We start from the raw sequence: 23,661 nt of genomic DNA, 5'->3' as shown, positions 1-23,661 counted from the left end.
TAAATTCCATTGAGAGAGTTGGGTCTCCATTACCATGAAGATATTAGATGTGACTGAATAAGAAGTTTACTTCAGTTTTCCATAACAGTTTAAGATATTCCTGGAGCATTAAGTCATATAGTTCCAGATTATTCATCGCATAATTGAATCTCTGATACTTATGTATTAGAATTGCATAGCTTGTATCAATACAGCCTAAAATGTAAAATGAATTCGATGATTATATGGTTCTTATTTTGATTATTGAATATGCTCCTTAGTCATAATTGTGTCACTTAACTCACTTTCCACCTAATGTGACAGGCATAGTTAGCACGGTGGTTAAGAGCACTGACTATGTAGGCTTCTCTCAACTTAATTTGTGTGTAAAGTGGGTAATAATAGTTGATATATTGGAGTATGTGCTAAGTTTTACACGTGTTATCTAATTTAATCTTTGTAACAACTCTATGCGATAGGTACTGCTATTATTTCCAATTTACAGCTGAGGAAACTCAAGGCCCAGAGATGCTAAGGAATTTGTTCAAGGTCACACAGCTAGTAGAGGCCGAGCCAGAATTCAGACCCAGGCAAATTGACTCTAAAGCCTGCATTCTTGACTGCTATGATGTATGGCTTCCATGGAATGGTATTAGTACCTACCTCCCCTTAGTACATTTTAGAAGATAAAATAAGATAATGCTTACAGTATACTTAACAGTGCATGTATGTAGCATATAATAGAAACCCAGTAAACATTCGTTACTGTAATTATTATTCCTTTATTCAAAATGCTAACTTCTTTTTCCCCTTCAGAAGTGCAAATGTGAAAATTAATAGATATAAATGCTTCTGAGAATTTTTAAAAATTATTTTTAATCTTTATTTATTTTTGAGAGAGAGACAGTGTGTGAGCAGGGGAGGGGCAGAGAGACAGGGAGACACAGAATCCGAAGCAGGCTCCAGGCTCTGAGCTGGCAGCACAGAGCCCGATGCGGGGCTCGAACTCACGAACCACGAGATCATGACCTGAGCCAAAGTCAGATGCTCAACCGACTGAGCCACCCAGGCGCCCCGAGAATTTTTGAATATAACTTAGTTCTGTATAATTTGTTTCTTCACAGACTGGTTATGTTGATATTCATAAAAGGGAGCTCAGCTGTTGACCTTCCTATTTTGTTTTGTATTTTATTTTATGTTTTTTATGTTACTGTATTTATCTCTGTCTCAGATTGATTCATCGCTCCTGAAAGCAGCAACACTGAAAACATTTATTTACTGGCATTTTGTATCTGAGCGATCCATTTGCTTTCCCATATCCTGAAATAGATATTTTCTTTTCTTTTTTTCAGTTTATTAATTATAGAGTGACTTTTTAAGGCAGGGAATTTGTCTATTTTAAAATGTTGTATCCCCCCCCCCCCCTTTTAAGACATCCTCACTCAAGAGATGACAACAGTTGTTCAAGAAACAGAAGCCACTTTATCACTGGTGACACAAGAGCAGCAGGTTTCTACCCTCGAGGTAAACAGAGAAAATGGTAAGACTGAGGAAGGAGAAGAGCCCCCCTCCACCACATCTGATGTTCCTGCCGTTACTCAGCTGTCGAGGAGATGGGAGCCTCTGGCCACGACACTTTCCACTTCGGCCACGCCTCTGTCTTTTGAAGTTACTTCTGCTCTGGAAGGTTTGTAAGGGAGGGAGAATTTTGGGGGTGGATCTTTTCTGAGTTAATAAGGAATAGAATGAGTGAGGCAGATGTACCCCCATCTGCCTCCACTAACCTAGAGAATGAACAGAAAATGCAGGTGAATGATCTGTTGTCTGGGGAGATGTGGCAAAGCCTAAAAGGATGAGGAGTTAGTTCCCAAAGCAGTCTCCTGGTGGCTCATCACTGGGGCCTGTGAAGGCCAGGCTTCCTGAGAACTCTCTCCTTGTTTGACAGGCCTGGCTGCTAGGAGCCAGGGGGTGGAGTGAAAACAGTGAGGACCAGGGTTTGAATCCCAGCTTTGGCCCTCACTAGTATTGTGGCCTCAAGCAGGTTTCTTAATGTCTCTAAGCCTGGTTTGTGCATCTTTAAATAATGTCTACCTATCTTTAAAAAAAAAAAAATTAATGTTTATTTGTTTTTGAGAGAGAGAGAGACAGAGCATGAGCAGGGGAGGGGAAGAGTGAGAGAGGGAGACACAGAATCCAAAGCAGACTCCAGGCTCTGAGCTGTCAGCACAGAGCCTGATGCAGGGCTTGAACTCATGGACTGTGAGATCATGACTTGAGCTGAAGTCAAACGCTTAACCAGCTGAGCCACCCAAAAGATGCCCCTGCCTATCTTTTATGTTAATTTCATTTAGTTTATTTTTGAAGCTAATTTTTCTATTTTGAGAGGGAGAGAGAGAGTGCATGTGTGCGAGTGGGGGAGAGGCAGAGAGAGACGGAAAGAGAGAATCCCAAGCAGTTTCCATGCTCAGCACAGAGACCACGACCTGAGCTGAAATCAAGAGTCAGTCACTCAACTGAGCCGCTCAGGCACCATGCCTACCTATCTTATAGGTTATTTTAAGGATTTGAAATAATGTATACAAAGTGCTTTCTATAAAGGAGGCCCTCAAATGCTCTGATATCTTAAGGACAGCAAAGTTTTCAAATCTTGGTGATTATTGGAATTGCCTCGGGATTACAAAAATTATTAATTATTTTTGGACCTCATGTCTCTATCTCATTATTTGTTGGTCTAAGTAAATAGGCTTAATTTATTAGCTGAGTTTTTTTTTTTTTTTTTTTAAATAATGTAATAAATATCTCCTAATCCTGTCTCTCCAAAAAACCCCTTAGGGCCTGGTTAGTAACCTACATGTAATCCTATATCTGAACTCCCTCCTCTGACTGGTAACTGTCATCCTGAATCTTGTGTTCCTCATTTCCCTGAATTCCTTTTAGTTTAGTTTTATTAAATGCATAAAATTATGCATTTAAACATTTCAGCAGTTTTTAACTTTATAAAACAGTATTGTGCTGGAGATAACCTTTTTGGGACTTACTTGTTTTACTTAATAATCTATGGCTAAAATTTACCTAATGTGGTTCTTTTGTTTTGACTGTTTATAATGTTCCATTATGAAAATAGATCGCAGTTTATGCATCTAATCTTTATCCAGTCTCTTCTAGCAATTTGCATTTGGGTCATTTCCAGGTTTGGCTGTTGTGAACACTGATTGCTGCCATATGCATATTCTCTTGCATATTCTCCATTGTACATGTACAGGAGTTTCTCTTGGTTATATTAGCAAGGAATTGAATCGCTGGGCTCTAGGTATGAATGTTTGACTTTAGGGGGCAATGCCTAATTGTTTTCCAAAGTGGTTGCACCAATGTGTACTCTGAACAGCCATGGATGTGAGAGCCTGTGAATCCATATCCTGGGAGTTAAAAAAAATAGTTTTTCGGTCTTCACCACCAAGGAGATTCTGATTCAGTAAGTTGAGATATGTGGAAAGCATGCAAATTGATTTTTAAAAAACTACCTCAGAGATCCTGATGATCTACCAGATGTGCAAAATAATACTATCCAAGGGTTTTTTATATAGGGGAAAACCTGGAGCTAAATCTGGCTGCTTTGAAATTGAGCATATTCTAGACACATACTCTTACTCTTTGGCTTAATTTTTAAAAGTAGTTCTTGGCATGGGGCGCCTGGGTGGCTCAGTTGGTTGGGCGTCCGACTTCCGCTCGGGTCGTGGTCTCGCCGTCTCGCGGTCTCGCCGTCTCGCGGTCTCGCCGTCTCGCGGTCTCGCCGTCTCGCGGTCCACGGGTTCGAGCCCCGCGTTGGGCTCTGTGCTGACAGAGACTGGAGCCTACTTCGGATTCTGTGTCTCCCTCTCTCTCTCTCTGCTCCTCCCCCATTCATGCTCTGTCTCTCTGTCTCAAAGGTAAATAATCGTTAAAAAAAAATTAAAATGAAAAAGTAGTTCTTGGCATATATTTTAATAATTTTTAAAACATATTAATGTTTATTTATTTATTTTTGAGAGAGAGAGAGAGAGTGTGAGCGAAGAAGGGGTGGAGACAGAAGAAGACAGAATCCCAAGCAGGCTCTGCGCCGTCTGCACAGAGCCCCATGCAGGGCTTGAACTCATCAACTGTGAGATCATGACTTGAGCCAAAACCAAGAGTTGGATATTTAACTGACTGAGCCATCCGGGCACCCTTAATAATTTTTTGTTAAATTTTCTATCTTTTCCATCGTTCTATCTAAAATTCTGCAAAATCCATAGTATTGTCAATGGAATGAGTGGGATATTAAAATTTAAAAAGAAAGTTCTGATTTGAGACAATACATTTTCCTGGAAGGTAAAGTGTCTGCCTTGCATAACTGGATTGATGCACTATGGGAAGAGGGAGCTGGCCTAAGTGCCAAACTTACTGTATATAAGATACTGGTTTCATTAATCATTTGTTACTTAAAAAGAAAAAAATACATGTATACATTTCCCCTAATGATCATCTTTGGGTCAAGTCCTATCTCTTGTGTTTGACAGATCTAATGGACACCATCACAGGGCCAAATGAGGAATTGTTCACACCAGTTATGGGCCCTCCAGTGACTCCGCCTGGAATATTGGGGGAAGCACCCAGCATTTTCCCAGCCCTTTCTGATTCTGAGGCACCCTCGGAGACAAGAACCATTGTTCCATTCATTAGCCATGTTAATACAGCTGCCTCATTTGGCCTGGAACAACTTGAATCTGAAGGTACCCATACATTGAAGAGAATCTTTTCTGTGACTGATTGAGTCATTGAGCAAATGTTGTTTTGAAGATTAAGGAGAATGTATTCCGTATGCAGTGTAGATCAGGGGTCAGTAAACTATGGCCCGGCCAAATCTGACCTGCCATCTATTTTTGTGACCTGCAAGTTAAGAATGATCTTTACATTTTGAAATGATTGAAAAAAAATTAAAACGAGAATAATATTTTGTGACATGTAAACGTTAAATAAAATTCAAATTTCAGTATTCCTAAATAAAGCTGTATTGGGACCCAGCTACACTTGTTCATTTACATATTGTCTGTGGCTACTTTTGTGCCAGATTAGCAGGGTTGAGTAGTTGTGACAGAGACTGAATGCCCACAAAGTATAAAACATTTATGATATGGCCCTTTACTGAAAAAGCTTGCTGGCCCCTGGTCTAGATCAATCGTTCTTAACTGTAGATGAACATTAGGATCACTTGGGGGAACTTTGAAAGAATCCTAATGCCTGATTCCTCCCAGTGATTCTGATTCAGTCGGTGTAGGATGCGATCTGGTGTCCACATTTTGAAAGAGTGCTTTAGATGATTTAAAATCTTCCAGCTGGATTGAGGATATTTGTTTATAAGGAAAATTCAAGTTTCCCCACCAGATTTTCTTAGGTAGAAGTTTTAATGTGGATTGTATTTTCACAGCACTGCTCTGGTTGTTAGTGCGGGGTTTTTCTTCTTTATGACCATCCCTGGGATGTTCATAGGATGTTGTACTATTTGGAGATGGGTAGTCTCTTTACCTGTTAAGACTGAGAAATTCATGCCAAATTATACTTTCCAAGACACTGGCTCTGAGCGTGAAAAAGATGCTTGGAGCACAGCTGTACATCCACAAACAAGAAGACTGGAAATATGATGAGAGGTCATTTAATTAATCAGCGTTTTGGCAGGCAAACAGCTTTTGGTTGGAAGTGCAGAATATCCAGAGATTTGTAATGCTGAGTTTCTAATCTAGAAGACAGGTAAGCTTTTGGGAACTAAATTATCTGTGGGTTTGATGCAGTAAAGACATAGGATGTGGTGTTATTTAATATTTTGTCTGCTGTATAGCAGGGAAGGTGGTTCATCCAGGTTTGCAGCAGACTCTCTCACAGACTTTCAGGGTAACACTGGCAGTTTTCTGGCAGAGAAACATGACATTTTAGGAGTAGTGTGGAGAACTCCATAGTAGAAGGCTGGTTTAAGAAATGGATCAAAGCAAGCTCAGAGGCTGATAGCTCTTGCACTCCACATTGAGATAAAAACCGTATGACTTTGAGATTAATCTCATATTAGCTGTCTGCTCTCCTTGACGCCATCTGGAAAAAGCAGGTTTCCCCAAATTAACCTGCGTTAGAGATGACAGCTTTACCCGGCAGGGCTCATTAAATCAGAGGGAAAAAAATATATTTGTGAGTAATCCATACTTGTGAAACTGCAATAATTTTCTAAATTTAGTAGATGATGGCAGTTGCGTTGAAATATGTGAGAATTTTCTTTGACTTGCCTAAGATGTCCTGGAGTTTTAGTGCTTTTCTTCTACACAATTCAATTCCAGCTTCTTTTTGAGAATATATTTTTTCAGTTTTTGATCTAAATTATGATCCTTGTCAAGGCTTATGGAAGACCCTTTTGGTTTAAAAATCCTCTGTCAGCTACATTGTTGGGCTTAAGATAGGGTTTTGAATAAGCACACCTTTTCTTCTAGAACCCAGGAAGTGCACAATGTATGTTTAATTAGTGTACATTAATAACATCACAATTAGTTTTATGTTGGTGCATCTACTTCTCTGGAAGCTGAAGTGACTACACTTATTTAAACAGATAAACCTACTAGATTTCTGTGTGTGTTGGAGGCCTGCGGTTTCAAGGCATGTTTTTCTGCCTTGTCTTTGAGACCTTTGGGTGAAGGATTTTAATTCTATCATAGGGTTATACCCAGAGGAAGATAATGTATTCTTTAAAAAAACACTTTTTAAAAAATGTTTATTTATTTTTGCGAGACAGAACGCGAGTGGGAGAGGGGCAAAGAGAGAGGGAGACACAGAATCCAAAGCAGGCTCCAGGCTGTGAGCTATCAGCACAGAGCCTGATGTGGGGCTCGAACCCATAAACCGTGAGATCATGACCTGAGCTGAAGTCACACGCTCAACTGACTGAGCTACCCAGGCACCCTGAAGATAATTTATTTTTACTAGAACAGAGGGTTGTGTGCTACATCAAGTTACCTACCTTTGAAGTTTTAATCTCTGTGATGTGTTGACAAATGACATACAATTTTCCAGTTTAAAGATGTGTGTTTATTTAATTATATTATTAAATTTTTATATGCTATTTTAGTATCTTCTTTCCCACTGGGGGACAGAAGCATTTCTCCAGAGAATGGAGTATTTTTCTCAATGGGATATGGGCAAGACATGCCATTATTAGATACCAGACATCCAAGGATCAACAACCTTTGTAGACATTTCTGAATGTTTATCCTTTGGGGATAATTAGGGGCTCAGACAAACCTCAAATTGTATCTACTTGGCCCCCTGTCTTTGTTTCCTCCTTTATGGCTCTACAGCATAATCACTGACTGTCTTAGTTTTCTAGGGCTGTCATAACAAAATACCACAAACTGGATGGCTTAAAACAACAAAACTTTATTCTCTTGTAGTTTTGGAGCCTGGAAGTCTGAAATCAAGGTGTAGGCAGGGTCATGTTCCGTCCAGTGCCTCTAGATGGGTAATCAGCCCTTGCTTCTTCTAGTTTCTGATGAGGCATTCCGTGGCTTATGGCAACATAATTGCAACCCCTGCCTCCATGTTCACGTGGCTGTTATGCCTAAGTGTGACTGTGCCCAAATTTCCCTCATGTTACAAGGACACCAGCCATTGGATTAGGACTCACTCCAATAACTTCATCTTATGTTGATTGTATCTGCCAATAACCTATTTTCAAATAAGGTCACATTCACAAGTATGGCGGGTTTTGAATATGTGTGTGTGTGTGTGTGTGTGTGTATGTGTGTGTGTATTTATATATTTTATATATATATTTTACACACACACACACAACACATACACACACACACACACACACACACACACACATATACATATAGTGGGGATGCAATTCAGCACATATCAGGGGTCTGTTTCTGAGAAGTTCACCAGGGGCTTCTGAAGGCAGACGTGCTCTGTCTCTGCAATATCCACTTGAGAGGTGTGCATTTGAGAGCAGGAGAAGTTGTGATGTGTTCTACATTTCTCAGTCTCTGAAGAGACTGCCTCTATATGTGCATTCCACCTTGTGCCTATTTTAGTAGGTTTTTTACCTTGTCAGCAAAAATAGTTTGATTTTTGGAGGGATAATGGTTTATCTGTCACCTTGCCTGACACACTTTAATTCCTTGTTTATTTTTTTAATTTTTTTATTTTATTTTAGGGAATCAATGTTTTCAGGATGGTAAAAAATGCATTATACTTGTCTCAGGCATAACTCCACTAGGGCTGCATTCATCATTTTTTAAATACAAACATGACAAAAGTGTTCTAATTTTTTATTCAAAATAGCATAATGGCAAGTTAGTTGCATATATATAACTACATAAATTAATTTTTGGATATGATCTCTGTATAGGTTGATATCCTTTTATTGTTGAATATTAATGTCTTTCTCTGCTCCAAAATAGAAACTTAACAATTTCTGATTATTTATGAAAATTTACTTGGAGTTTTTTTAATCTTTAGAATCTTTAGAATATTTTAGAATATTTTAACCGTAATATTTTAACCCTAATATCAAATGGACTAGGTCTTTCAATATTTCTTACCTAGGGAAGTTTTGCTTTCTGTATTTTAGAAATCCAACTGAGGATATCCATTTACTCTGAATAAATCAGACTTACTTTAGTCTTTCTTATATTCCCACAGAAGATGGAAATTTATCTGTGCTGTAAAATTGTAACAATAATTCTGTACGGTGGAAGGTTGTTGCTTTAACAATTCAATATTCAGCAAAAAATCAATTGTGGGTTTATTTGTACCAAGAACTAGGTTTCTAAGTACATGTAGGAGGTAAGAATACAAAAACAAAGATTTCTTAGATCTTGTGATTAGGTTTTGGTAATCCTTCCTCACCTCTCCCACCCCCAGACTTCCTCCCTTAATGTTTGGAAGTCAGTATTTGAGCCTTCCAGCTAGTGGTAAATGGGAAACTACTCGGTGCTCACCATGGTGCTGACCAGACAGACTTGGGAACAGGATGAATTAGTTTAGATTCTCCCACGATGACTCTGGGTTAGCTTATTGCTCTTCTGCAAGAGAAGAAGAAATACCAGTGTCTCTGGGCTGATCTAACTGATCCTATTTAATGTCCTTCTGTAGGCATAATAGCCTGAGTGTTGGGGCTGTATGATCCAGTGCTGTTATCCCAGACAGTTCCCATTTCCTCATGTTTCCAAAGGCCCATTTACTATCGGCTTCATGGAACAAACTCACAGTAATTGACTTGGTAGAGAATTACCTTTTTTGTCAAACTTCTAATGTACATATATAACATACTACCTTTTTTTATCATATCGAGATTTTTAATTTTTAATATCAACAGGAACGTCCCATTTAACCTTTTTTTTAACATCTTGATTTAAATATACCATTTAACTTTAGTTTTTTCTTTTCTGAGGTTTTTTTCCTTTTTGGAAGACCATTTTGGCTGCCCTTATATTTAGGTTTTTAAAAAAACTGCATTTTTGACATCTTTTGCCAGTCAGGCAGCACATGTAGGACAGAAAGCTTCCACTGTTATGTCATTTGTTGCTTAATCTATTTTGGTGACATCCATTTTCCTGCTTTTGTGAGTGGTGTGTGTGTGTGTGTGTGTGTGTGTGCGCACGCGTGCATGTATGCGTGTATTTAATTTCATGGATATTTTCTACATTCTTCTGAGAGCATTTCCATTATATATATGCAGCACCTTTTAATTTCCTCTGCTGAAGAGATAGTGGTGTTATCTCTCCTTTCTTATTCAGAGTTGCCAATTCTGTCTCTGTTCTAGGATTCTCTCTACTGATAACATAGAAATTTCAGATGAAAGTGATGTTGGAAAAGTATGCCTTCACTCAGATGACTGATCGTTCTGGCAGTGTGGAGGACTCATAGTTGCTACCTGAGACAAGATGTTTTATTTTCTTTATTGGTCAGTCAGAAATGAATTGGGAAATACGTTCTTTAAGTGGCATTGTGGGAAAGTCTCAGAGATGCTTTTCTTTACTGGCTCCATTGAGGATGCTTAAAAACTCATGTAGAATTTATAGGAGAAGTGTTTGCTCTTCACTTGCACTTAATTCACAAAATCAATATTTTTTATCTTCCCAGTATGCACTCCTTTTCAGAGAGTGTTTTGCTATTATTTTCTCAATTCTCATGTAACTTTTCAACTCAGAAGGCAGCTAGAATGGATGAATGAGACAGAGCATTTAAAATCTCATCCTGAGGCTGTATTTATGAACCGAAGTGGATGTGATTTGCCTTTGGGTGCTGCTCATTGGAATCTAGAAGGAAAGATCAAGTAGAGGAGTAAATTTGAATTGTCTGTCACTTGTAATACTGCAGTGTGAGGTTAAGGATGGTCACTCTAACTGTGTTAAGGATGGATACAAGTTTTGGCTTTTGTTCTTATGCTTTGGATTTCATTTTCATTTCATTTTGTTTTTTTTCAGTAACAAAGCCATTTAAATGATATGCAAATGGGTAAGATGAGGAAAAGAGTATTTGATGGAAAATGCCCTTTGTTGGATTTTTGTTTTTAGTGGTGAATTGATTTGGTGAATTAAATGCTGAATTCTCCTCCCTGCCCCCATGCTTGTTCTGGCAAAAACAATGGGAATTTAATAAAAAACTCCAATTTTATAACTATTAACATGAACACAGGAAATGTCTAATACTATTGCCATGTACATTAGGGAAGGACGAGCTTTTTTTTTTTTAACTTGTTTTTATATGTGCATCGTTTTCACATATATTACATGTCAGATTACAAAACACAGAATTGCTGGTGATTTCAGTTATTGATTGTCTCTTATAGTAAGTCACTTTGTTGTCTTGTCCTGACATCGTCATACTTTCTCTGGTATTTATTATAGATCTCTGTTCTTAAGTACTAATATGTTGTTTAGGAATATTATAGTAAATTACTTAGCACTCAGAATGGTCATCCCGTGTTTGCTACTACTAATGCTCATATAGCTAGTGGTATTTTAGAAATATTTAAAATCAATATCATGATGTATTACCACAAAGTTTGCTTACAAATTCTGCTGTTAAAGAAATATAACTGACATTCATTCTGTTTTCTAGTATGCTTTCTTATCATAAGGAATTCATTTGTTGGTATAATTACAATTAAACAAACATTTTTCTGGAGCTGATTTTTTCCATCCTTTTTTTTTTTTTTTGGACTCTTTGTTGCCCAGCACTGGAAAGTAGAAAGTTAGCACTGCTTGCTAAAGCTCTCAACCTTAGACACACATGAAATTTTACATCATGGCTCAGGATGACAAAAAGATTTAGCCCTATATTCAGAGGTTTTGTTCATTCATTTACATGCACATTTAGCAAGTATTTGTTTGGTGATTCAGATAATAAGAACAAATGGGAGTAGATCTTACATAAATGTTAGTAGAAGAGTTAAGACAGATACCTAAATAACAGAAATAAAAGGCAGAAGGTGGGACAGTATCATACAAAAAATTACAGAAAAAAAGGACTTTGAGAATTAGGAATGAGAGAGAGCTTAGCCCCAGCTTAGAGAAATAAGAAATTGATATTTATGCTTGTGAGTCTTGTGTGTGTATGTGCATGGGATATTTGTGTGTATAGATTTGCATATATGTATATATATAATATATATATATACACACACACACACATACACACACTCATTATTCTATTGATTTTTTAAGAAAAATAAGCGATGACAAACGCCAAAATATGGAAAACATTCTAAAGGGTGGTGAATAGAAGACCACATACACCACACAGTTGGTTTATAGACATGTAATCAAGTGTATTTTTCTAATTTAGCTTATTGGTTTGATGAATTATTTTTTTCCCTAATGTTTGTTTATTTTAGAGAGAGAGAGAGAGAGAGAGAGAGAGAGAGCAAGCAGGGGAGGGGCAGAGAGAGAGGGAGACACAGAATCTGAAGCAGGCTCCAGGCTCTGAGCTGTCAGCACAGAGCCCCATGTGGGGTTCAGACTCACGAACTATGAGGTCTGGACATGAGCTGAGTCAGATGCTTAACCGCCTGAGCCACCCAGGCGTCCTTGATGAATTATTTCTTAAGAATAGTTTTTTAATAACAGAAGCAACTGCTTTTCAATGTAGAAGAGGCAACCAGGTGCTCAGTCTCAGGCTAACAAATACTTGATTTATTGGAAGCTGTACCATGTCTCTCTTGAGGAGGATTTTCAGAATCCCAAGCAAAAGGATCCGTTCTGAGTGATTCATCTGGGCTCATACTCCAGACTGACAATCCCTCTGAGGACTGGTCTGAACAGGGCTCTGCACGTGTGGTGTTTTCGTGCAGTTGTTGAAGCAAATATGTAGCCTAAAACCACATAACAGGCTGTGGAGATTTCAAAGGCATTTCAGATGTTTGCAGAAAATTAAGGCACTTTTTTAAAGGCATGATCTTTCAGTATGAGGCTAGACATAGCTATCCTTTTATTGGTGTAAACAAGATAATTTTGTTGCATTGGAGTACAGGCAACACAAACCTTAGCAATGTATAAAATAATGTAAGGATATTATCAACTACACTTTATCAGGCTGTATTCATAACCCTGAGGTTGTTTCGGCACCAGACTACCTCTTATCACTTAAGTGTATACATAACCCCAAAGGAAAAGATTAGAATAAAAATACAATGCATCAATTTGAATGGCCTTACAAGATTTTAAGAATGGTCACACTTGGCAACATTGCATTTGTCTTCAAAGATTTACATTGATTCTGCCTAAATTTACCAGTGCCTTTTCTTCTTCGGTCATACTACCTCTATGTACATGTTTGATATCTCTAAACAAAATAATCTATGGAAATTTCTTCTATAAAAAATGTGTAAAGAATCTCCAATTTTTTTTTAAAATTTATTTTTGATTAAAAAATTTTTTTGATGTTTATTTTTGAGAGAGAGAGACACACACAGAATCCGAAGCAGGTTCCAGGCTCTGAGCTGTCAGCACAGAGCCTAAGGCGGGGCTCGAACCCACAATCTGTGAGATCATGACCTGAGCTAAAGTCGGATGCTAAACCAACTGAGCCACCCAGGTGCCCCAAATCTCCAATGTTTTAATAGAAGAAGGAGATTCTCCAGGTGGGCAGAGGGTCTGATACTGCTTCCTCGATTTTCTCAAGGTATCTGCTTCACATGTTCTCTGAGGGGTCCTATTTCTATTAAAACTCTAGCTGGAGCATAGATGAAAACCCTCTCACGTGTTCCAACTGAAATTAGTAGAATTTTTAAAAAGACTCGGCTCAAACCTAAAGGAACATAAACCAAATAAACCAAGAAAATAAAAGAAACACAAAGTGAATTAGGCTCACAAGGTACAAATTTCTCTCTGATCTTACCTTAGCTAATAAACTCCCAGGACTCCCAGGCCCTGACCCATTCCACACTCTGAGAAGGTTTTTTATATTCTGTACCCAAAATACTAGAATAATTTTCAAGCACCTTGCTGGGCTTTCTGGCTACTCAGCTCTTGGCTTGTTTGCTATACAGAGGGTAGCTTCTTTTTTTGTCTTCCTCACCCCTACCCCCACATGGAAGAGCCAAGGCCAAGATGTAAAGTTTCTCTGGGGCCCACCACCAAGTAGGGAATCCCCAATCCCACATCCATATTATCTGTCCTGCTTTGCAGGTTGAAGGACACACTTTCCATCCCTGGGCAAATGACAGCCAGACAACTGTCATGGTTGACACCATCCCACCCTTACGAGGAAAGTCCATCTCTGTTAAAAGCATGGTATGATTGATATGAAGGAGACATAGAAACAGTTAAGCCTAAACTCATCCTCCTTAGGGGCCTCTCAGACCGCCCAGCCTACAGCAAAGAGCAGTACAGACTAGTGGATAATGGCTCTGGTTCTGGTCTTACATGGACAGTCTATGTTCAAGTCTTAGCTCCATGATGAATGAGCGTTGTGATATTGACCAAATTGTTTAATTTCTTTAGACTTCAGTTTTCCTATCGGTGTATAGGAGGGCTATTGATGTTCCTATCTCTTGCTGTAAGAATGAAATGAGGTCTTGCATGTAGTAAATACTTACTTGACCTGGAGTAAATGCATAATAAATATGAGTATTTTACATCATTTGTCAATTAAAATTACATATCACTTATCATGCACTACTATGTATTAATTGTTACAATGAGACATTCACATCCTCTCCATGCAACCATGGGACAGGGGCCAGGTGGACATTGTAAGTAAGCAAAGAGGAAGGCAGCTAAGACAGCAGGGAGTGTTGAGTGTGGTGTGGTGGGATCACACTCCCTCTGATCCAGACAGATCTTGTTTGTATTGTTGCCAGAAGTATGTGAGCTCAGTGATGCCAGATCTTGGAAGTTTTTCAGGACAAGCTGAAAATTTTGATTTTTATGTGAAATATTCTGACTTTTATTTTTATTTTATTTTCCTTTTTAAAATATTTTTATTTTTTTAACGTTTATTTATTTTTGAGACAGAGAGAGACAGAGCATGAACGGGGGAGGGTCAGAGAGAGAGAGGGAGACACAGAATCTGAAACAGGCTCCAGGCTCCGAGCTGTCAGCACAGAGCCTGATGCGGGGCTTGAACTCACGAACCGCAAGATCATGACCTGAGCCAAAGTCGGACGCTCAACCGACTGAGCCACCCAGGCGCCCCGAAATATTCTGATTTTTAAAGCATTAGCAATCAATTCACATGTTTACCTATCCTGTTTCATTTTTATTAGTATGCATACCCAAAAAAGAGTCTCTCTTCCTCATTGATCATCAGTTTGTGCTCTTAGATGAGTTCTTCAGACCTCCTTAAGGGCGGGTGGACAGGGTCTGATCCTTCTGTCCGCATTGGCCTGTAGGTACCAGGCGTTGGGTAAATGATTAGTGATGGAGTGTATGGTTTAAGGACCATTATCTTGTTTAATTGACGTGCTTGCTACTTGTCCTGCTTGTTGTTGTTATCGTTTGAAATCCAGGGCTTATTCTGGGTCTGAAGTTGAACACTTTTTATGTGAATGAAGAAGTGGTTGCCAGTTATATTCTGCTAGACATTCAGTGGGAATTTGTTTAGATTTCTGGCATCCCGTTGTGGGGTCGAACATTTCTCATTTCCTTTCACTGGAATGCATACCAGCATCTGCACTCAGGCAGGTAAGAGGGGATTCAATAAACTTAAATGATTCTTTAAATCCACTCTGGGAAGCCAGAGCTGGAAGTTCTTAAGTTCTCTGCGGTTCATGTCGTTAGTAAGCTTAATAATATAAATATTGTGTATATATTCTATTCTATATATCCAGTATTACATGATAAAATATAAAAGCAATTAGTTGGCAGGAATATTTAAGATTTTAGAAATGTAATGGAATCCTATAAATTTTGAGTCATCTTAACATTGGGAGCTGCTGAATTTGGTGGATATTATTTCAGAAGCTGCTGGGGTTCCTCAACCCCTTACGATACCAGAGAGCCATCTGCTGGAGATTTGTTTCATATCCTCAAAACAAGTTTAAGTTTTCCTTTTCTGGCTTTTAAGTTTTCTACCCAACTTAATGCCCCAGTTAAAACATCTGGAAACTAAAAGCAGGGTCATCCAAAGTGCATCAGTCTCTCTTTTACTGTGGAAACCATTGTGTTACAGTGGCTTTTGATTATATTTGCATAGGGGTTGCCAGGAAAACGCACGCCAACAAATGTTTCTTCTTTTAGAAATATCTCACTGGGATGTGTCCGAATCACTCCCTTTAAGGGGGAAGCAGGAGAAAGACTAATAGGTACTCAGCATCTGCCCAGCCAAGCCACCCCGTTCCCCCCCAGCCCCATTCTTTTTTTTCTTCCTGGGCTCTAATTTGTTTACCTTAGGATTAATGTTAAACTTTGCGAAGGAAATTAGAGGGCCATTAAAAAGAGAAGTGTGACGCTTACAAGACGATGATTCAGACTGATGACTGCTATTTCAAAGAGGCAGAAGGTGCAGGCGAGATCCTCTTCCTGTAAATCAAAGAGAGACAGTTTAGGTTGGGTAGAGTATTACTGCTGGGGTTCTTCCTACCTCCATTATTGGGGTGATGTATTCACAACCAAGGTTCTCTTTGACTCATTAGTAATACTCTGGGGATGCTAGCTACATCTCTAGCTTCTGGAAATCCAAAAATGTCTAAACTGTGACAAAGATGGAATGAGAGACACTGAGGACCTTTGGTGGCAGCTGCCTATTAAATTACTGGGGACCAGACTTTGTAGCAGAGTGAGATCACTCAGGCTGCGACCATGGGGTGACTTTTCTCCCATATGTCCTATTTGATTTCATTGAGAGTTAACCCATGGTTCTGGTCCTGAGCAAAATTAAAACTCTTGGTTGTGATAACCTTAGGCAGAAGTGTTTGCAACAAATCAAACAGGCCTGACTTAGACAAAACTTCTGGGTTTAATAAAGCCGTTTGAGGCTCTGCTCCGATATTTAAGTATGCAAGGCAGTTACAACACTAGCTCTGTAGGCTGTAAGGAAAACAAAGCTTATCAGTCTTGCTTTCTGTTGAGCCAACAGTGTAAGCTTAGGGGATAATGCCTGGCAAGCATTTTGAGTCCCTCGGAAGAAAACCCCCATGTAAGTTCGAAGTATTGTTATGGGTTATAAAATAGCTGTTAAGAGAGTCTGTCAGAGAGTGGCCAGACAGATGAACTTGGCTTAGAGAGGATGCTGTCTAGACAGATTTTTATTTTTTCCTCTCTGCTACTTGCAATAGGACATTTCTCTGTTGAAGTTGTGGACACACTACTTAATATCACCAGGCATCTCTTAGCCATGTGGCACTTACCTGACATCTCCGTTTAATGTTTTACAGCTTTCATTTTACAGCTTCAGCTCTCCTCAAGCCCAACAATGAGAAGTTGAACCAGGTCGCATCCCTGTTGCACACTGAGCTGTCTACTCTCCAAACACCTATGTTTGTTCTTTTTGGCTGACACCTGAGTCAGTGTTTCACGGTGGTTAGGTGTCACAGTTTTTGACAGTGGACATAATCAGCAAGTGACTTGATCTTAGTAAGAATTCTATGGAAAAATCCATTAGCTTCATGGCAAGGCACCTCAGTCAGTGCCTGACGGTGCATCTTGAATTCAGAGGGAGACCCTGAACCGATGCTGGTTCAGCGAGAGTGAATGAGGATTTACGTAATGTGTGTCACGTGCTTGGGAGTGGGAACAGTGAGAAGTGGTGGGAGGATATTGTCTGTCCCTAGAGGTGGTTACTCAGAAACTGTCATTACTGCCCCCTTGGTGGCGGTTCGCGTCACTGCGATTGTTTGGTATTACGAAGTAATCAGTGTCAAGTCAGCCTGGGATTAAGGAAGTGCCAGTTGCCAGGATGCATTTTCCGTTCCAGGTCACACAACGAGAAGAAATTCTCAGGCTGAACTCTGTGAACCTTCCCTACCTGGACTGCAGTGTTTTCTCAGGGATTCTCAGGGCAAACAGAACTTTAAGTCTTTGATCACTGTTACTGGGTATCTCTTAACATACGGTAAACCGAGAACAGTTGCTTCTTTTTAGAGGTTCATGTTTTTCTTTTTCTGTTATTTTAATAGGAATACTTGTGCGCGCATGTTTTACATTGACCTACATACTTATTTAGGATTCAGGTAAACGAAAATAAAATTTTAGGTGTAACAAAATTAAAAAATTCAGAAAGTATTACCCTATAACTTTTGAATACAGCTTGGTAGTGTTATTTGAATGAGTTCTTCCTTTAGATTTCGTTCTTTGGATCAGGGATCCTGTTATTGTTTTTGGCACAGTTTTATTTGCTGAACGTTTATTTCACGTCATTGCCCTTTGCGTTCAGAGGTGTTCACGACATCCTTGTTGGTCTTGGGTGTAACTAGTTGAAGGCCTGGCTGAAATACAGATGACTGTCTCTTTACTTTTTATGAATGGAAAATGAATGCATAAACTGTGGTTTGCTTTGCACCTGTTCTTATATGTTGCCTTTGTGCTTGCTGCAAGATTATTCAGAGGAATGTGTTCCTGTTTATTAATTGTTACTCTGTGTATCTTTAGATCTAGGCAGTTGTTAAAAACCTGGATCTAACTCATTGTTTATGCATTCATTCATCTGTCTATCCATTCAACAAATACTTCGTGAGCATTGCTGATTGCCAAGCACTGTGCTGATTGCCAAGCATTGGTGCCACAACAGAGGACAAGACTATCCTTCCTTTATCCGGTGGTTTTCCACCTTTCTGCATCAAACTGCAATAAAATACATTACTTTGGTAATATTAGGAAAGGTGATCATGCCTTTCTTTGTTACCGATTTGTAGGAGTAGTCACTGTTCCATGGGAAATTGTAGCAGGGTACCGGTGACATACTACTAAAGGTGTTTAGCAGCTACAAAAATGATTGTAGGGGTGCCTGGGTGGCTCAGTCGGTTAAGCGGCCGACTTCGGCTCAGGTCATGATCTCGCGGTCCGTGAGTTCGAGCCCCGCGTCGGGCTCTGTGCTGACAGCTCAGAGCCTGGAGCCTGTTTCAGATTCTGTGTCTCCCTCTCTCTGGCCCTCCCCTGTTCATGCTTTGTCTCTCTCTGTCTCAAAAATAAATAAACGTTAAAAAAAAATGATTGTAGACTCCTACAAAATAAGAACATTGTCTGGTGGACAAAGATAACTAGGAAATAAGGTTAGACTAAAAGAGAACTCTCACTCTTGTCTTCCTCCTGTCTTCTCTGCATGCTTCCTGAAACTTCCTTTTTCTAGAGCTGTCTTGTCGGGCTGGCTACATAAGTGCTCAAGTATGAAAAGTGACAAATAGTAAACCTTATAAGTTCCTTTGTGTTTTGAAGGGGGGGATGGGTGGTACAAGGAGAAGGCTTTCCTCTCTTATCCCCCAGCGCAGTCAGGGGCCCTCTTTTTTTTCCAGTAGAAATTGTATGCTACTCAATAGTGTTTCTGGAGAGAGTATTCCTCCAAGAGAACACTCTGACGTGGAGTATACACCTCATGTCGGGCATTTCGGGACAGGAAGAAGGGGAAGGAAGGCTCTACCAGGGTGTGTGAGTGGAGGAGAGATTATGAGACACGTTGACCTAAGCAATGTCACTGAAATCACATTTTGAAGGTAGTGACCTTCTTGTTGGCCTAGACTTGCTTACGTGCATCTCTCTTTTTAGGATGTGAAAGCATGGAGTAAGATGACTTTTGAGGTCCTTTTCATTATGTTTATAGCTTTATTTTGTCTGACTTTGTTGAGGTATGGTTGACAGATAAAGCTCTAAGTAAGATACTTAGAGTGTATAATATGGTGATGGTACACATAACATTGTAAAGGGATTCCCACCATTGGATTAACTCTTCCATCACTTCACATATTTACTCTTTTTGTGTGAGGACATTTAAGTTTTACTCTCTTAGCACATTTCAGTGATATAATACAGTGTTATCAACTATTGTCAGCACATTATACATCAGGCCTTTGGACCGTATTCATCTTATAGCTGAAAGTTTGTACCCTTTTACCAATCTCACCCTATTTTCTTTACACTCTAGCCCCTGGCAACTACTTTTCTACTTTCTGTTTTTGTGAGTTACACTTTAAAAAAAAATTTTAGATTCCACCTATAAGTGATACCGTGTAGTATTTGTCTTTCTCTGACTTATTTTTTAAACAAATTTTTGATGTTTATTTATTTTTGAGGGGGAGAGAGAGAGAGAGGGAGGGAGGGAGGGGCAGAGATACAGGGAGACACAGAATCAGAAGCAGGCTCCAGGCTCTGAGTTGTCAGCACAGAGCCTGATGTGGGGCTCGAACTCATGAACCGTGAGATCATGACACGAGCAAAGTCAGATGTTTAACTGACTGAGCCACACAGATGTCCCCCTGACTTATTTCACTCAGCGTAATGCCCTTCAGTTTCATCCACATGGCAAATGACAGGATTTCCTTCTTTTTAAAGGCTGAATAATTTTCTGTGTATATCACATCTTCTTTATCCATCTGTCTGTTAATGGGCACATAGGTTGTTTCCATGCCTTGGCTATTGTGAATTATGCTGCTATGAACACAGGAGTACAGATACCTCTTTAGGATAATGATTTTGTTTCCTTAGGATATATACCCGGATTTGGGATTGCTGGATCATATAGCTCTATGCTTTAAGGAGCAGGGATTAACTGAGCCCATTGAGGGCCAAGTAGAAGTTGTCCTTGGTAGGTGATAGTGGTCAGTGGTCAACAGTTCAATGATGGGAGCTGAAAACTCAGGGCTCGTTGTTCTGGTTTTGTCTTTGTGTTCCTAGGGGATTAGTTTCATGTTGTCAAAATCATTCCATCAAGTACAGCTCTTTTAGGTTTGTGGAAAGGAAAGGTAGCTAAAAGTGATTTTATAGTGCTTTAAAAATAAAGAAATGTTCTTTTTGGCCTATGATCAATTTCTGTGTACAGGAGGAAGGTCAGTGAAGCCACCAAATAGTTTTGATGATCCCTGATAATTTTCTCCAAATTCCAAGGAACCCATGCTTTTTCTTTGCTTTAAAATTTTTTTTAATGTTTATTTATTTTTGAGAGAGAGAGACACAGAGACAGAACATGAGCAGGGGAGGGGCAGAGAGAGAGGGAGACACAGAATCCAAAGCAGGCTCCAGGCTCTGAGCTGTTAGCACAGAGCCCATGTGGGGCTTGAACTCACAAACTGTGAGGTCATGACCTGAGCTGAAGCCAGATGCTTAACTGACCGAGTCACCCAGGCGCCTCTCCATACTTTTTCTCTATCCAATTTCTTCCTTGGCTTCTCTTTAATTAGGGTCTCTGGTCCATATCCCCCCCCCCCCCCCCCCGCCCCCTCCAGCTTTACTGGAAGTATGTGAGTTTAAGGTGTACCACATGATGATTTGATACACTTAACATGTTGCAAAATGGTTACCCAAGAAGGTTAGTTAACATTTCCATCTCCTCACATAGTTAACTATTTTTTGTGGTGATAATATTTAAGATCTACTCTCATAATAATTTTCAACTATATAATACGATATTTTTTTTAAATGTTCATTTATTTTGACAGAGAGAGAGCGAGTGAGCGAGCACAAGCATGAGTCGGGGAGGAGCAGAGAGAGAGAGAGGGAGAGAGAGAATCCCAATATGTTCATCATCCTTCTCATGAACTGTGAGATCTCATGAACATCATCGATCTCATGAACTGTGAGATCATGACCTGACCCCAGTCAAGTTTAACTGGCTGAGCCACCCAGGCTCCCCTGCAGTATTGCTAATTATAGTCACCGTACTGTACATTAGATGCCCAGAACTTATTTGTGTTATTGTTGGGAGTTTGTACCTGGTCCCTCTTTAGCCACTCCCTTCACACACAACCAACCGTCTCCTCTCCCCCCCCCTCCCCCCCCCACTAAGCTCTCCTCCCCAAATCTGCTGCTCGTTAAATCTGCCTACCCTACCCCTCCACACAGGCCTGAAGCCAAGCAACCGAACGTGGCTGGAGAAAAACACAACCGTCTTAACATGTCTCACTTTGAATTTATGATGCCGCATCTCACGTGGGCCCACAGGGCTGCCTGCCAGTCCTGCCACATTTTCCAGGGGAATTCACTGGCCCGTTTTCCACGATGACTATTTCACGCTTTCAAACCACCAACATTTCTTTTTTTTTTTCCTTCTCAGTTTCTCATTTGACTGGGAAAATCAAAGAAAGACGAAGGCAACGCTCACATGTTCCCGCCAGCAGATCTATCCTTCTGCCTACACCTGTGCCCACTGCGGTGGAGGGCGTGGGGGAGCCGGCCCGTGCGCTGGATCCCATCCCCTCCCAGTGTTGGCACGGAAGGCAACCTTACATAGGGGCCACCATGGGCGGGGCTTAGTTCTGAGTGCCTTAGGTGTTCACTAACGCAGTCCTTACCACAGCCCTGTGAGGTGTAGGAATCACGCTGGTTTTACAGATAACCGAGCTGAGGCACAGTAACTTGTCCCGAATCCCACGGTCATGGTACGTTAGCGTGGCTCAAGTCCACATATACAACCATGCTGCCACACCTTGTCTCCAGACATTCTTCCAGCAGCCCTCTCCCCTCCCTCCTGAGTCGTCAATATCCCCCACTCTGCCAGATCTTACCCCGCAAGTTACAAGCAAATTCTAGCGTCTCCTATTTTAAGCTACCTTGGACCCTGCATCTCTCTCCGGCTACCCCCTTCTGTCCCTGCTCTTTTTTTCAAAAAATTTTCATGCGCTTTTTTTTCTTTTCTTTTTTTGTTTAGTATTTGTTGCATCTACTGTCTTTTTTTCTAATTTTCTTTTCAACCACTCCTGTCTGGCTTTTATCCCTGTCATTCCACGCAGACACCTTGTGTCAAGTCACTAATCACCTCCAAAGCGTCAGAGCCAGAGGTAATGTCAGTGACAGAATTCTCAAATTCTTACTCAGGCCCTCAGAAATGTTTTATTCCTTTGGTTCCCTTGATACCGCACTCGTTTTGGTTTTTCTCCTATCTTAGTCGTCACTTCTTTGCTGGATCCCCCCTCTGTTGGCCAACTTCTAACTCAGGGCTTGGTCTGGATCACGTTCCCTTTTCCCTTTTGCCACACTCATTCTCTTGGCGATCTCAACCAGTCTCAAGGCTGTCAATATCATCTTTTTTTTTTTAATTTAATTTTTAATTTTTTTTAATTTACATCCAAATTAGTGAGCATATAGTGCAAGAATGATTTCAGGAGTAGATTCCTTAGTGCCCCTTACCCATTTAGCCCATCCCCCCCTCCCACAACCCCTCCAGTAACCCTCAGTTTGTTCTCCATATTTATGAGTCTCTTCTGTTTTGTCCCCCTCCCTGTTTTTATATTATTTTTGTTTCCCTTCCCTTATGTTCATCTGTTTTGTCTCTTAAAGTCCTCATAGGAGTGAAGTCATATGATTTTTGTCTTTCTCTGACTAATTTCACTTAGCATAATACCCTCCACTTCCATCCACGTAGTTGCAAATGGCAAGATTTCATTCTTTTTGATTGCCAAGTAATACTCCATTGTGTGTGTATGTATGTGTGTATATATATATATATATATATATATATATATATATATATATATATACCACATCTTCTTTATCCATTCATCCATCGATGGACATTTGGACTCTTCCCATACCTTGGCTATTGTTGATAGTGCTACCAAAAACATTGGGGTGAAATGTGCCCCTTCGAAACAGCATACCTGTATCCCTTGGATAAATGCCTAGTAGTGCAATTTCTGGGTCATAGGGTAGTTCTATTTTTAGTTTTTTGAGGGACCTTCATACTGTTTTCCAGAGTGGCTGCACCAGCTTGTATTCCCATGTCAATATCATTTCTAAATTGATGACTCCTAGATTTCTATCTCTAGCTTTGATCTTCCCAAGGCTTCTGGCGTTTCCATTTGGAAGTCATAGGCATAGCAATCACATAATTAATCTGTCTCAGATAAAATTCTTGATTTTGCTCTTTACCCTTCAGTTCCTAGCTTCAATAAAGTGAGACCTTCCTTCCACATCCCACATCGTAATTATCAGCAGGACTCTCTCTACCTTCAGACTGCCTTCACATTACATCCTAACTCTGACCATCTCTTCCAACATCCCTTGTCCAAAGCACTGTCATCTTATCCCCTGCGTT

The 23,661-nt window shown here is 39.9% G+C and overlaps 1 protein-coding gene across 3 annotated transcripts in view; it reads left to right on the top strand.

Annotated features, from left to right (window-relative positions):
• ARMH4 (armadillo like helical domain containing 4) overlaps nt 1–23,661 on the top strand; it is a 129,662-nt gene that overhangs the window by 12,079 nt on the left and 93,922 nt on the right. For all 3 annotated transcript variants that reach the window (XM_053224483.1, XM_027065807.2, XM_027065808.2), the window contains exons 3-4: nt 1,412–1,666; nt 4,515–4,727. In XM_053224483.1, coding sequence (XP_053080458.1) covers nt 1,412–1,666; nt 4,515–4,727 — 468 coding nt within the window. The remainder of the gene's footprint in view (nt 1–1,411; nt 1,667–4,514; nt 4,728–23,661) is intronic.

The sequence above is a fragment of the Acinonyx jubatus genome, chromosome B3 (assembly GCF_027475565.1).
Source record: "Acinonyx jubatus isolate Ajub_Pintada_27869175 chromosome B3, VMU_Ajub_asm_v1.0, whole genome shotgun sequence".
Classification (NCBI taxonomy): Eukaryota; Metazoa; Chordata; class Mammalia; order Carnivora; family Felidae; genus Acinonyx; species Acinonyx jubatus.
This window is presented reverse-complemented; position numbering and strand designations above follow the sequence as displayed.